The following is a 14,429-nucleotide window of genomic DNA, read 5'->3' on the forward strand; positions in this document are numbered from 1 at the left end:
GAATGTGTATATTTATAAGCTTTTAACTATTTACAGTACAACAACATAAGTAAGCTTTGAATACCACAACAAATTATAAATTAAAATTTGTAAAACAAAAAGAAAAAAGCAGCATCCAGGTAAAAGTTTTAACTTCTCTTTAGCGAAGATTGGCATTAAGAAAAATCAAGTAAGTATTAAGAAAAACCAACAAAGTAAAAAGACCCATCTCAAAACAAGGTCGTCAAAAAGTTCCAATCTCTGAATGTGTATATTTACAAGCTTTTAACTATTTACAGTAAAACAACATAAGTAAGCATTGAATAACACACAACAAATTATAAATTAAAATTTCTAAAACAAAAAGAAAAAAGCAGCATCCAGGTAAAGGTTTTAGCTTGTCTTTAGCGAAGATTGGCATGAAGAAAAACCAAGTGCCTCAGCTTTGAGGGGTTGATCCTGTTTCTCCTCTGTTAATATTTGCCCTGTTTTGGAGAAAATTTTCTCTGAGGGGACAGATGTTGCGACAACACACAGCCAACACAAAATGGCTGAAAATCACTTGCAATCATTTTACCCAGTTCCTCGTCAATTGTGTTCTGTTTTGCTGGTTTTATAGCTTTTTGCATAAAGTGGCTCATAGAGCTCTGGGTTGTACATCTAGGCAGTTGTGACATTGCAGCAGCAGCAACAGTTGCAGACACACGAGCGACTAGCACCTTCATTAATAGCCGGTTCCCTTGCTTTTCTGATGTGCCTGTGCAGGTTATTTGTGGAGCCTGATCTATGGGATATTTTAACCTTGCACAGTCTACACGCTGCCTTTGAACTATCAATTAAATTGAAATGAGTCCAAATTTCACTGCGTTTCCTATCCATTTTCTCACGTTTCCGCTTTCCACCGTGTTGTTTTTTTCGCTAACTAGCTCTCTCGTCTCCTCGTCTGACTTGTTCGCGTGCTGCTCAGTGTGCTGCTGTGTCTCTTCTCTAACCCCTCCCCCTTCTCTAAACTGCAGCGTGTGTGTGTGTGTAACCCTCCTCTTACTCTTCTACCACGGATCTTGACCAATCACGTGCGGCTTTAACCGAAGGGGGGGCAGGAGAAAAAAAAAGTCGGCTCCTATTCGGACCGGCTCCCAATGAGGAACCGGCTCCCATCGTTCACTTCAAAGAGCCGGCTCTGAGAGCCGGCTCGTTCGCGAACGACACATCACTATTAGAAAGGAGATACACCGCGTGTGCGTGTGTGTGTGTGTGCCTGTGTGCCTGTGTTTCTCTCTCTCTCTCTCTCTCTCTCTCTCTCTCTCTCTCTCTCTCTCTCTCTCTCTCTCTCTCTCTCTCTCTCTCTCTAATATACACATATATATATATATATATATATATATAGATAGATAGATAGATATATATATATATATACATATATATATATATAGATAGATAGATAGATAGATAGATAGATAGATAGATAGATAGATAGATAGATAGATAGATAGATATACATACATAAAATAAATATGCTGACTTGTATCGTAAGTAATAACGGTACGTTTCAGCCAATCACAATGCGAGTCTGTTAGTTTTTTTTGTCCAATCAGTGCGACTTTGAGCTGGTTGCTGCCTCACTAGTATTTGCTAACAACTAGCAGAATGAAATGAGACGCTGTTTTGCTAGTCTAACACGAACCTAAAGCACGTTTGTCTTTTGTATGTGCGTGTGTTTTATGTGATCTTCCACATCTCAGCGATCGTCCAAGCGGCTACACCGAAGGTAAAGGGACGCGATTTATTTGCAGTGGATTGAAGCTTGATGAACGTCGTGGCGAGGGGGAGAAGTGAGACATTGCTTGCTGATGTTGTCATCCTTTTAGCAGAGGAATCGTCTATGAGCCGAAATGAAACTTTTCACTGAAGCGTCACAGGTGTTTGTAGTGAGATGCACGAACGAACTAATGAATGAATTAACCCTGCATTAACTGACAATTGATTTCTGTTTAGTAGCAAAATACTGAGAATTTTCAAAGTTGGTCACTTTCCATTGATGCAACGGAAAATTGATCGGAATAAACTAGGACTCTACATAATTGAATGTTACCAAATTGAGTTGAGCAAAATATGTTTTAACCGAGTCGTGACTAAAATAAACCCATTTATTGCAGATACAGTGGTGCCTTGCAAGGCTCAAAGTTACGTTTTGTTTTGAGGTTTTTTTTTGCTTTTGTACTAAAGAACATTTCAGAGTAATTTACTCAAGTAAAGGAATTGAATGAGTATTTTTACATTTACCATAGCCTCTCGTATTTTTTTAAACACAAGTTTAAGTACTTCTACTGAAATAAGGTTTGTGAGTACTGTACTGTACTGTCTAAAAACGTCATCATAAAAATGAGCACACTCAATGAAATTCTAGCAAAGCTAAATTTACCTTTAAAATGTGTTGTTTTATGGAATTCAACAAGTGTGTCTAATCAGAAATGGGTAAAAGTCTTACTTTTCAATTCATATGTATTCATTTATGTTAAGTGGTGTACCTACCCATCCATCCATCCATTATTTGAGCCGCTTATCCTCCAGAGGGTCACGAGAACCTTTACCTATTAATGATTAATTCCTGCTCATTCATGACTCTTGACGTGTAACTTAACTCCTTCAGATGCAGTTCATGTTGCTGTTCAGCCGCCAGGGAAAGCTACGCCTTCAGAAGTGGTACGTGCCTCTCTCCGACAAGGAGAGGAAGAAGATCTCCAGAGATCTGGTTCAGACCATCCTGGCCAGGAAGCCCAAAATGTGCAGCTTCTTGGAGTGGAGGGACCTGAAGATTGTTTACAAGAGGTTAGTTATAACACTAGGTATACCTGCGCAATCTGATAACATTCAATACATAAACAGTATCGCAAAAATCCACTCTTCCTGTGAGAATCCATGTTTTTGTCATGCTCAGAATAACGGATCTACATCAGCTGGTCACTATGGAAATTCATTTGAGTGTTTTATTTGATTATAGTGTTTTATTTGATTATACTTCATGTCCATCTTAAGGTAAATTTACTAGTATGCTCATCGCCCTTACTAAAAGACAATTGAGTTTAAGAAGCATCAAGTTAAAAAAAAAAAAAAAGACCACATCCTCTCTATTTAAGGATTAGCAATTGTTCGGGCTTGAATATCGTTTTTCATATTGTGCCAGAGCTCTTGCCAGCCAGTTAGAGCTCTGGTATTTTGCGCTCACCTTCTGTTGAGTTGGGCATGCCAGCAACACCCCCTCTGCTCAACAATCAAGGACTATGGTTCAAAAAAACAAAACAAAACAAAAAACTGAATATTTGTGCAAGAGCCTTGTGCTCCAGCCATTAAAAAAACAAAGGCACTCTTCATGTGTGCCCATTAGCATAGGATAGGATAAACTTTATTGTCAAATGTACTGTATGTGTAACATAGAGCACAGATGAAATTTCTTCCCTCTCAACATAAAACAAGAGTTGTATCTGTTCATGTCACTATCATAACAACTAAACAAGAAAGAAAGCAGCGGTTGCAAAGATGACATCACAAAGAGATGGTTCACAATTGTGATAATGAGCAGCTTCGTGTAGTGCTCTGCCACCATCATGTGGCATGCATATGCAATTATAAACCTCAATTAATTACAGATTTTTGCTATTCGGAGCATTATCTTTATTTCTTTAAGTTGGCTCCAAATGAAGCAATATCTACCTGTTTAAAAATGCAAGAAATCAAATGAAACATCTGCTGTGGTAATGAAAACTCGTCCTTGTTTTTGAGAATTACAACTGTTTCTGGTGTGTGTGTGTGTGTGTGTGTGTTAGATATGCCAGTCTATATTTCTGCTGTGCGGTGGAGGATCAGGACAATGAGTTGATCACCCTGGAGATCATCCATAGATATGTGGAGTTGTTGGACAAGTATTTTGGCAGTGTGAGTTTCCTCTTATATGCCATACCCAATGTTCAGTATGAGCACTAACTTTAAACCTATCCTCACCGACTGTGATTCTTGTGTCCTTGTAGGTGTGTGAGCTGGATATCATCTTCAACTTTGAGAAGGCCTATTTCATCCTTGATGAATTCCTGTTGGGCGGAGAAGCCCAGGAAACCTCCAAGAAGAATGTGCTGAAAGCCATCGAGCAAGCAGACCTGCTGCAGGAGGTACACGCGTGCACCCAAAACTAGAACTACAAAGCAACTGAGCAGTGGACTTGTAGGTTAAACTGTTGTTACTCTTACGGTAAAGAGCGGAAAATACAATGGTGACTGAAACATGACTTAACATAAAAATGGCACCGTTATCTTCTCAGGATACTTAATATCCTGCACAAGAATAAAATGCGTTCAGTGGTGTATTTAGATGCGAATGAACCATCTTGAGAGTTCCCGACTGTTCAGCCGAACATAAAGAATCACAGTTGTGTATTTAAAAAAAACAACTTAAAAATAAATGCTTAAATGTCCAACAAATTGTAATGCTAATGTTAACTAGCGTCTATGCAATGGATTGAATATGAGCGGCGCAACAACACATGTAGACGTGTAATATATGAGTACTGAGTCACATTCTTTATCCTCTGCGAATAATGGATAATATTAGCGTCGTACTGATGAGCTGGGAGTTGAGACGGTTCAGTGTCTTGTATTGAACTTTCACCCACATTTTTAAATGAATTTGAGAACGGTTCATGCCAATGTGATGTCTCTTCTCTATCTACAGGAGGCAGAGGCCCCACGGAGTGTTTTGGAAGAAATTGGGCTGACATAGACTTGACGTTGCCTGAGCAAACATTGGCACACCTTTGTTCTCTCCCGTTTACCGTGTCAGTGTTGTACTCGTATGTACGTACTGTATGTACGTAATCAACGTGTCTGTGCTGTATTTCTCCAAACTGTGCTCCCCTCTGATGTCCCGTAACTGTGGTGCCAAGTGTGGTTCAACGATGTCTCCTCTGTAGCAGCTCCCGTCGTCATGTCGTTTATTGTGCAACATCTCAGAGACCAATGTAGCAGCAAGAACATAGCCACAGTATCAATTTGTGTTGATTCAGTCAATTGTCCCATCATGTTGTTGTTCTTCTGCTGCATCTGAAAAAATAGTTCGTGAAATAATTCAGCTTTGAGTACTCAATTGTTGGCGGTTCATTATTGACAAGTGTTGTGGAAGGTTGAAAACATGCACATTTGAATAACACTTTTTTTTTCCGAACTTGAGCTATTTTTCAGAAAAGCTGAAGTGCAGCTATCAATCGCATGTAATGATCATGATACAAACCTGCCCATAAACGAAACCAGTTCAAAAGCATCCACCTAAATGCAATTCAGTTCAAAATGTGTTGTTTCAGTGTAGTGTTACGTTTGTAAATCTCAACCCATTTTTATTTTGTAGAGAGAAATGAGTCGGTACGTACCCAAGTCAAAAAAGTGACCCAAATAGAAATAACTTATTTTCTTGACGTGATGCTTTGGTTTACATTTAAACACTAAAATATATGACCAAAGAACTGTGTTTTACCATCGTAATGGTGTCTGTGGAAGTCTAATGTGACACAAAAAGGGTATTCATTTCAATCCAATGAAAGGCACGCTCAGTTGTTCACACGCAGCAGCAAAAGCAATTGGGAACATCATGTTCCTGAAGTGAAAAAAGAAAAAGTGCAACCACATGGTGTTTATTTGAAAAATTCAGCATCCAAAACAATTCATCTTGCCTTTCTGCAAAATAAACCACTTTTGTATTCACCATCCTATTGACATTTACATTTGACAGTATTTAACAATAAATGTCTTCAAACTGGGGGGAAAAAAACTGACTTTTTCTTTGCCGTTTGACTTGGGACACATTTCCAAAACAAACCAGTTGAAAGTTGCAACTGATCACTGCAAAGTTCAGTTGATGAAGAGCACTGACAAGGAGCATTCACAAAGAACTTTTCAGCACATTCAATTGAAACTATCGATGAGTAATGCAACGTAAAGGTGCTTATTTGGTCTTTGACATCAGCAGCTAGTAAAATGTTCAATTTTTGGAGCTTTATGTGAAAGTATCCTGTATATATTGATATCATGGCACAAAGAACCTTGTTGTTAGCCTGGTCATCATTTCTGGCTTACATTGCAGCAACCCGCAGGTCTATCCCCATCTCTACCTATCGATTCTCTTCATTGTCGTTTCTCATGTTTATTTCATATTTTGTATTATTTTGTCTTTCTTTTTTTTTTTGTTAACTTTGCTTTTGATAGCGGCACAGACACCCGCAGCGGCTCCTCTTGTTTTATGTTGAGAGGGAAGAAATTTCATCTGTGCTGTACAGCACATTTGACAAAGTTGTATCCAATCCAATCCAATGACTTTGACTTTCTCCTTAGTCCCAATTTGTTTATTAGTCTGAAGTCACCACAGCGAGTTAACTCGCATGATTTGGTACAAAATGTGGAGAAAAAAAAGGAGATTTTAAAGTTAAACAGAAGGTGGGAAAGAACAAATGTAGTAATTGTGAATTGGCAAGACTGTCTGAGAGTAGCCACTTCTAAAGGGACAGACTACGACCCAAACGTCTAGCATCTTAACTGTGGAACATACTTTCTCACAGATACTGTATGTACAGTATATACCGTTTGGTTGGGTTTGCATCATAATTCATTAAAACAAAATGGTTAGCTAAAGTCAGCACGCTATCCATCTCACTGTCAAAGAAGCACATCTGAGCGACCGCTTAGTCAATGAGCCAGTTTCTCAATGTTTGAAATTCCGCATCTATTTTATGAATCAACTTCACATCTTCTCAACTGACAATGTCAACATTTCAATCGGCAACAAAGAAGGTTAAAATCATCATTAGCCTGTTTTCTCAAGCGCTATGCCTTGGTCAAATGACGGATGGGTTTGTTTACCAGTGGTAGAAAGTATGTGTGAGGTCACGGTGACTCCGCCCGACCTGTAGCCACTGCCACATAAATATATATATTTTAAAAAAAAACATTTCATTGCAGAAGCCACTAAGAACTTTGTGTGGGCTCTTCAACTTGTGGTACAGAACTTTTTTCAGACTCAACGCTTTGACTTGCACTCAAGTCAACATTATTCCGATGGAGTTCTTCTGCTTTCTCTCCACTTGGACTTTCTGCCGAGTGTTTGTTCACAGTCTCTTCATCTGACTCTCGCGATAAAGTCATCGCTTCAGGTGAACAGCTCCGTTTCTTGTGCTTCTTCTTACTTTTCTTTTTGCTCTTTTTTGAGTGTTTGTGATGGCGATGTCTCTTGTTATCCTCATCGGGAACATTTCGGTTTTCGTCTTCATTCTCCGGGATGTCATGTTTGCTCTTTTCTCTGATTGGTTTGTTTCTTTCTGCGTCTTTTACCCCATCTCCATTTCTGTCTATCTCTTCGCTTTTATTCCGACTTTTCACATTTCTGTCTCGATCTCGACTCCTTTTCCGGTCTTGACTTTTGCTCCTGGACTTTTCTCTGCTTCGACTTCGGTACCTGCCCCAACCCCTGTCATAACGCGCTGACCCGAAAGAGCGTCTGCTGTCATCTCTTTGGTGCTGGGAAATCCTCCTATCTCGACTCCTCTCACTGCGTCGGTCGTCTTCTCGTCTGCCGTACGACCTCTCCGATCTGGGTGGACTTCTGCTGCGGTGACTCCTCCACGATCTGTCCCCCCGTCTTTCTGAGTATCTCTCCGAGTGACTCCCCTTGAGGCTGTGGTGTGGGGAAATGTGAAGGTCCCTGTCGGCCTCCCAGAATTCATTGCCGGGATTTCGGAATACATGCAGGAAATTGCAGTGTTTCCCTTTGGGGCACTTTTTTCTGTCAAACAGTCCTGGGGATAACAAAACAATAAAAGTTTATCAACCTCTAGAGCTGCAAAGGGATGGACAATTTCTTTCAAATTCATCACAAAGTTTCTGGTAAATTTCCATGGGCCAATAAGATGAAAAATTTGGGAAATATTCCAATTACGGGCCAACTTAAAATTTTTATATTCCTTGTTTGTTAACATAAAATTTCGTTTACCCCTGGAAAATCCCTGGAATTTGCAACCCGATCAACTTCACAATGCAAGGCTTGAAATGCTTTTTTTTTGTATGTCTGTTTTTTGGGGGGTATTTTTGCCAATCAATGACTTCATTGAGGAAGAACTTTCAACATTGGAGGAGTATTTAATTTTTTTTTTTGGCAAGTTAATCAGGGGCCTGAAGCAAGGATTTCATCAAACAATAAAAAAATATGATAATATAATGAGGGAGCTGTAGGGCTGCACCTGTTCTATACTTTAGTATTTGACTATCCTCCCGAAAGTTCTGCCGCATAATCATACATTCGGAATTTAGAATTTTTGTGACTTTTGACCCGCAATTTGAGATGTGAAATCGCTTATCTTGAGCTTTGCAATGACAACCGTGAGCAAAGTAAAATCAAACTTCATCTCACCACAAATGGCATTCTTCCACCGTGTTACAGGACATATCTCGCAGTGAAGCTGCTTGCCAGCATACCACCTTCCATTAAATTTGATGAAGGCCTCTCTGCACTGCTCCTCACTAGCCAGAAGACAACAAATTAAAACCTTTGCTCAACGTTCAGATCATTTGCAATGCAGGATTATTTTCAAAGCCCTCGTGTGATACTTGCGTGTCAAACTGGACATAAACATTCCCTCGCAAGTGTGGCTCATAATTGCAGCTGACCTAAAAACAAAGATCACATGAGGATTTTAGTCTCAACATCATGACGTAATAATAATCGCTAGGACGTAATCACCCCTGGTTACCTTACATTCATCTTATCTTACTAAGAACTACTGCTGCAAAGTCTCAGAGGATATCTTACAGGAGTACCTCAGGACTGCGTCCTCATCCCATCTACAGATGCATCTCAGTCAATTTGATTGTTGTATAAAAGTTCATTTACTGTATCTCATGAGTTCCATTTAAAAAGTGAAACTCATACAGATGACTTAAAATACATGCAGTTGGAGCACTTTTCATAAGGCAAATTCCAAACTCATTTTGCATTACATCTCTATAATATTCCAGTTTCTTAAGATTGTGAATTGTGGGGTTTTGTCAGCTCCAAGCTGTGATCATGAACACTGAAGTACTAATATTTTACTCTGTGTTGTCAATTTACTCTTTGCACAGGTTTGAGCTAATGAAATAAATGTTGTTTTTTTCCCCCCACAATATTGTAATTTACCGCATTGAGATGCACAAAAATACGTTTCTCTTTAAACAACTTCTTTGTATTTTTCTTGAGCTAATGATGGAAATCAGTGGGTGTCTGTATCCCTACTATGACAGTATTTTCGAATGAATGAACACGGTCCACTTAATTTTGGTCATTGTGATCCAATTTACCTTAAATTGGACCACCTTGCCAACGGTCTTAAACTCTGGTAGAACATCACGGTAGAATTCAGTAAAGGACTCATGTAGCTCTTCCTCACTGTGCTCCAGGGAAGCATCGCCGTCGTAGTCGTCACGTCGAGACTGTTCCATGCCATATGTTATAAACATAGCACGGATCAGCAGAGTGGGGCTGGTGGATGGGTAAACGTGCTTTCGAGAACATCTAAAAAATCACGGAGTGAATTAGAAAAAAAATTAATTTGCATTAACACAAGAAAAATTCTTCAAACAAGGATATGAGGTCGACACAAATGACCACCCAAGATAAATGCTGAAGTCATAAAAAAACAACAACAACAACAAGGTAAGCCATTGTACCTGTCCCCAAATCGACAGGATCCAGTTTTGAGGAAGAAAGGGCAGTTGGCTACATCTCGCTCTGTGCCATAATTTTCAGATTTCTCTGTTAACGGAGCCTCGGGATTCATCCATGGTCCTCCATTCGCTAGCTGCAAAACAACCAACACGTCCAATTTCGTGGGGAAATTTCCTCTCCTCAATACCAATGTTCACCATTATTTTAGAACCCGATGAAACAATGTTCCTCTTACTCCCAACAGTAACAGCGCTGTACGGCATTTTGGACTTGAGCCTTGTCGCATTACTCCAAAAACCGTCAATACTATTAAAAAAAAATGCAACATAACAAAACACAACTGTGCGACAAAGGTAACCTGGAGCAGTTCAGAATCAATATTTATACAGTTACACAATACAAACAAAACCAATTGAAAAACAAATAAAATGCATACTTGCCTGTGGTACTAATTATGAAATGTATTAGGGTCGTTCCATGCCAAAATCACCAACTGGGTTGAACCAAGTGAAATTTAATTTTAATTAAACTTGCTGTACTTGTTGATTGTTTGTGATGGCATAACACTAACTCTCAAATTTTAGGTCAATTGGAAAAGGGGTTTGGGAGCTATGACCCACTAAATGTTGAAGTTTTTAAATGTTAAAGCTGTGCAAAAGGGGTCGTGGCCACCTAACTTTGAACCCTGATATCTCAAGGACTACGCTTGTCAATTTTCACATAACCGGTATTGTGTCGAAAGTAAATTCAACAAGGAGACCAAACCTGCAATTGCAAAGAGAATTTTACATCTCTGAAACTTTTATGTTTTCGAGAAAATGTGAGAGGTTACATTTGGTGAAAATGTTTTGATTTCGTGTTATGCTAACACCATCAACACATACAGTAAGTTTCATTCAAATGAATATAGTGTGTGCTTGGTACAAAATTTGCTGATTTTATTTTTCATAATTTGGCATGGAATGACCCACTCAGGGGACCAAATGGAACAGTTGGTCAGTACCTGATGTTCTGCTTCATCCAACATTTTCTGAACAGCCTCCTACAAATGGTGTAAAGAGATGTCAGGTGAAAATGTGAATTTAGGCGTAGCATATCTGTACATTCTTGTTAAGACCGCGTTCACTGTGGGTAGATAACAACAATTCTGACAAAATTAGCTCACTTCAGTACCTCGCAGCTTTTTGAAACAAAGGTTCAAAGACACTTAAAACACAAAGTTGAAAGATACGTCCTCGCTGTGACAGTTGGGGGTGCTGGAAAAGGGCTTTCGCAACAGTATCTTTGTTAAGGAGTAGGATGCTTGCTGCTTGTGCCACTTAGTCAAGGAAAGACTCAAACATTTGTATATAAAAAAAGCAATCACACAATAATAAAGTCAATTATTTTCACATTCATACTTCCCTGACAGTGACAGATAACAAAAGTAGCATTATTGTCATTATAGACCATTTTTGACATGGCTCTTCTAATGAATTTCATAATATGTCCACTGAATATGGCGGCCAGTCAGTGTATTTTCTGATGACAATAAAACCTGAATCGCATTTTTGAATGGATAGCATCAATGCTGAGGATTAAGTAGAAGTGGATATATTTCTCTCCGCTTTTATCCTCCCACGGCTCCTTTCACCTCTCTGTCGCGCTTCTCCTGCTGCTTCTGCTCTTTTTCTTCTTCTTCTCTCCTCTGCTGGGCCTCCCATTCCTCTTTTATCTTCCGCTGTGGACGCAGCAGCAAAACGTAAACATCACGGTATGCCAAACAAGAGTTTAAATGGTTCAGTCCTCAAGACACATCCAACTGATGGATGGCTCTTGCATGAAGACAAGTCTTCATTGCTTTTGGAGGTCAACTGGGGTGAGCGAGTGGAGACAATACAATAGATAGTTGTGATTTGTATTTGAAAATGAAAAAAAAAAAAAAAAAGAAGAGGGGTTATTCTCAGCCACAGATTGCTTTTGGAAATTAGAATTGAGAACGCCATACGTTACTATGGTGAAGAGACACTGTATTGCAAATATCTATGGCAGTCATCCAATTCTGTATGATGTAAATCGCATCACCTCGTCATCCTCTCTCCGTTTCCTTGCAGCCTCCTCCCTCTCAGACCTCAGACGAAATTCTTCTTGCGCAATCCGCTCACGCTCTAGCCACTCTTCGTGGAGCCGTTGCCTGTGTAAAGAAGTGAGACATGACTCACACGCCACTTGACACAAATCGGTTTGGCTATTGGGGTGTCAAAGCTTCTTCTGGTAGGCACAAGTTTTGAGTATTTTGTACAGCGCAACAAAAGCTTTTGGCCATGCTCAGATCTGTATCCCACCCTTCCTCCTCCTCCTCCTGGGCAATCGGCCCCCGTCAGGGACTTGCCCTCCCTCCCCGGTCCGACACCCGGTACGACTCTCGCTGGTGCCTCGCGAGGTTCACACCCAGTGCGGGCCTCGGAAGGGCCCTCGCCTAATTTTTGTTTAAGGAGGGTTGTGGGGTGGCTACTCCCACTTCCCTCTGTTCCGGCGGGGCGAGCCCTGGGCGCCTCACCTTCCGGTGAGGCCCCACCTCCTTCCCCGCCGGCTGGTGGGCATTTAGCCGCATCTGGGGCCCAAGAGCCCCGGCGTTCCCCCCTCGCGCCACTCGGAGGCATCCCACCACGCGAGGTCCGGCATCCCACCTTTCCTCATCAACAAGACTGGCATCTTCATCATCCACTTCGTCCATTTCCTCAGAGGGATCAAGAACGGCTCCACTTTGTGCAGCTATAACACAACACATGGTGTGGGTTTACTGTTTGGCATGATAAGACATTCCAAACAACACAAGTTCTTTTCATACTGCAGTCTCTCGTCCGGGCGATTGCTTGTCGTTTCCGTTTTCTTCTTTCTTTCCTGGAGGCGGCCTTGCGCTGCTTGTAACTGAATTAAATGGAAGAAACCAAGTTAAACCACACTGGTTGCATTTTTAGTGTAGTGTACACTACAGAAGCTTAGGTACAATTTAATTTAGTGTACTGAATATGCTGTATAATCGCTTTAAGGGGAAATTTAATTTACAGTGTGCTGGATCAAAAGTTCCCCTGCTTTTCACAGAGCAAAAGAGACTGCAAAAAGATGGCAAATCCGCCTGCGCGAGTAAGATGAAAGTCCCGTTCGCAGCTCCTCGGTCAGGACCCCGAGCTTGCATTCTGATAAATGTATATTTCTATAACAATAATAATAATAGCCTAATGCATTTATTTGAAGGTGCCATTCTTGGCACTCAAATACGCTGTGCAATGTTACATTACGTTTAATAAAAGAATAAAAATTGGAATACAAAAAATGGAAAGGGGCAGATCACAATGACAGGTTGAGTAGGCAGTTTTAAACAGGTGTGTTTTGAGTTGTGATTTGAATTGAGTGAGAGTCTCTTCCTAACTTCCATCGTACTGCCACGGTGTTGTTGTGCAAAGCCTGGATTTATTCTTTGCCCTGTGTGCAATCAAAGAGGAAAACAGGTACAAACTGCACTCAGCTGTCAAACTTTATGGGCCTGTTTGCGCTGGTATGTCATTAGCGCACTGTTCTTTGTGAATAGGATGTTAAGACGGATCAAATGGCATGTGCAAATGAAGAACTATTAAAGATGCTATCAATGGCCACCGTTCCTTGTGGATTCGGCCCGAACTTTTGAAATTAATTATTATTTTTTTCCATAATCGTCCAGTCCGATTGTAACGCACTACTTTTTGTCACAATGAAACTCTCGGATTCACTTTGACATGGTTCCTTTGCACCAAAATACAAGGCAGTGGCAAAGCATTGCTGAAGTTTAAAAGAATCTCCTCAACTTACTTCAGCATAGTTCTGTGGGACCCAGACAACATAAAACAGCGTAAAGCACTGTACAGTATACATTTATCATACAAATGTACAATATATAGAATTATTCGAAGTGTGCACTAGTGTTGATCAGATACTTGTCGGTGTACACGATGTGGATGAAGTATATTGGCACTCCAGATACATGCACATGACAGTCTCACGATTAAATTACGAGACAACTCTTTAAGAAGTGATTGTCAAGGGACAATAAGCTTTGGGAATGTCTAAGGGTCTTGGTGTTGGTCGATAGCGCCAAGCAGCTCTATTATTTATTAGAATATCAATTCAAACTGCATACAGTACACACCACCATTTAAGAAAGGATATAGTCCTAGTTCGTAACGTAACATTACGTTCTAACACAAGCTACAGAAAAACACTCACCTTAAAGGAAGAGCACAGATCAATGGAGGAATAGATGCTGCCATCACAGCTAACGATAGCTAACCAACGACTAAACTCACGTTTACGTGCCCGAATTCTTTAATATGAGTAAATATCAAGTTATTGCATGTAAGGTTTTCCAATGCGACGCGTTATTTACGTGATTTCACGGAAACGTTTATCCTAAATCAGCTCGTATTGTATCTACATGCGTATTCATTTCAAGCCCGACTAACAGAAGTAGTTCCGGGTTGAAGAATAACTGCTTCCGATGTCAAGAAACAGTTCACAGACCGACGTGCTGTTTTTAAATTGCCTAATTTAAAATGTTATTTAGAGAAAATACATGTATATTTCTTTATCATTTCGAGTAAATAAAAAAGACCAATCATTTAATTACATAAATGAATCAATATATTTTGTAATTAAAAATTTTAGGACAGAAGTTATCAATGCATCTAATACTCAGGAATCTT

The 14,429-nt window shown here is 40.1% G+C and overlaps 2 protein-coding genes across 2 annotated transcripts; one reads left to right on the forward strand and one right to left on the reverse strand.

Moving 5' to 3' along the window:
* The first annotated feature begins 1,591 nt into the window (after window positions 1–1,591).
* Window positions 1,592–5,779, forward strand: LOC147207474 (AP-1 complex subunit sigma-2). The gene is made up of 5 exons (XM_086106723.1): window positions 1,592–1,747; window positions 2,630–2,808; window positions 3,804–3,912; window positions 4,005–4,142; window positions 4,702–5,779. Exons 2-5 carry the CDS (start codon window positions 2,630–2,632, stop codon window positions 4,747–4,749), a joined length of 474 nt encoding a protein of 157 aa, XP_085962849.1. The 5' UTR covers window positions 1,592–1,747; the 3' UTR covers window positions 4,750–5,779.
* On the reverse strand, window positions 5,638–14,198 carry zrsr2 (zinc finger (CCCH type), RNA-binding motif and serine/arginine rich 2). Its single transcript, XM_086106721.1, has 11 exons — window positions 13,954–14,198; window positions 12,542–12,621; window positions 12,381–12,465; window positions 11,776–11,884; window positions 11,345–11,431; window positions 10,715–10,753; window positions 9,714–9,844; window positions 9,345–9,558; window positions 8,620–8,675; window positions 8,419–8,528; window positions 5,638–7,807 (listed from the first exon to the last, which is right to left on the reverse strand). Exons 1-11 carry the CDS (start codon window positions 13,995–13,997, stop codon window positions 6,981–6,983), a joined length of 1,782 nt encoding a protein of 593 aa, XP_085962847.1. The 5' UTR covers window positions 13,998–14,198; the 3' UTR covers window positions 5,638–6,980.
* Between the last annotated feature and the right edge of the window lie 231 nt (window positions 14,199–14,429).

Source organism: Hippocampus guttulatus, chromosome 3 (assembly GCF_054856545.1).
Source record: "Hippocampus guttulatus isolate MCC_2025c chromosome 3, RoL_Hgut_1.0, whole genome shotgun sequence".
Classification (NCBI taxonomy): domain Eukaryota; kingdom Metazoa; phylum Chordata; class Actinopteri; order Syngnathiformes; family Syngnathidae; genus Hippocampus; species Hippocampus guttulatus.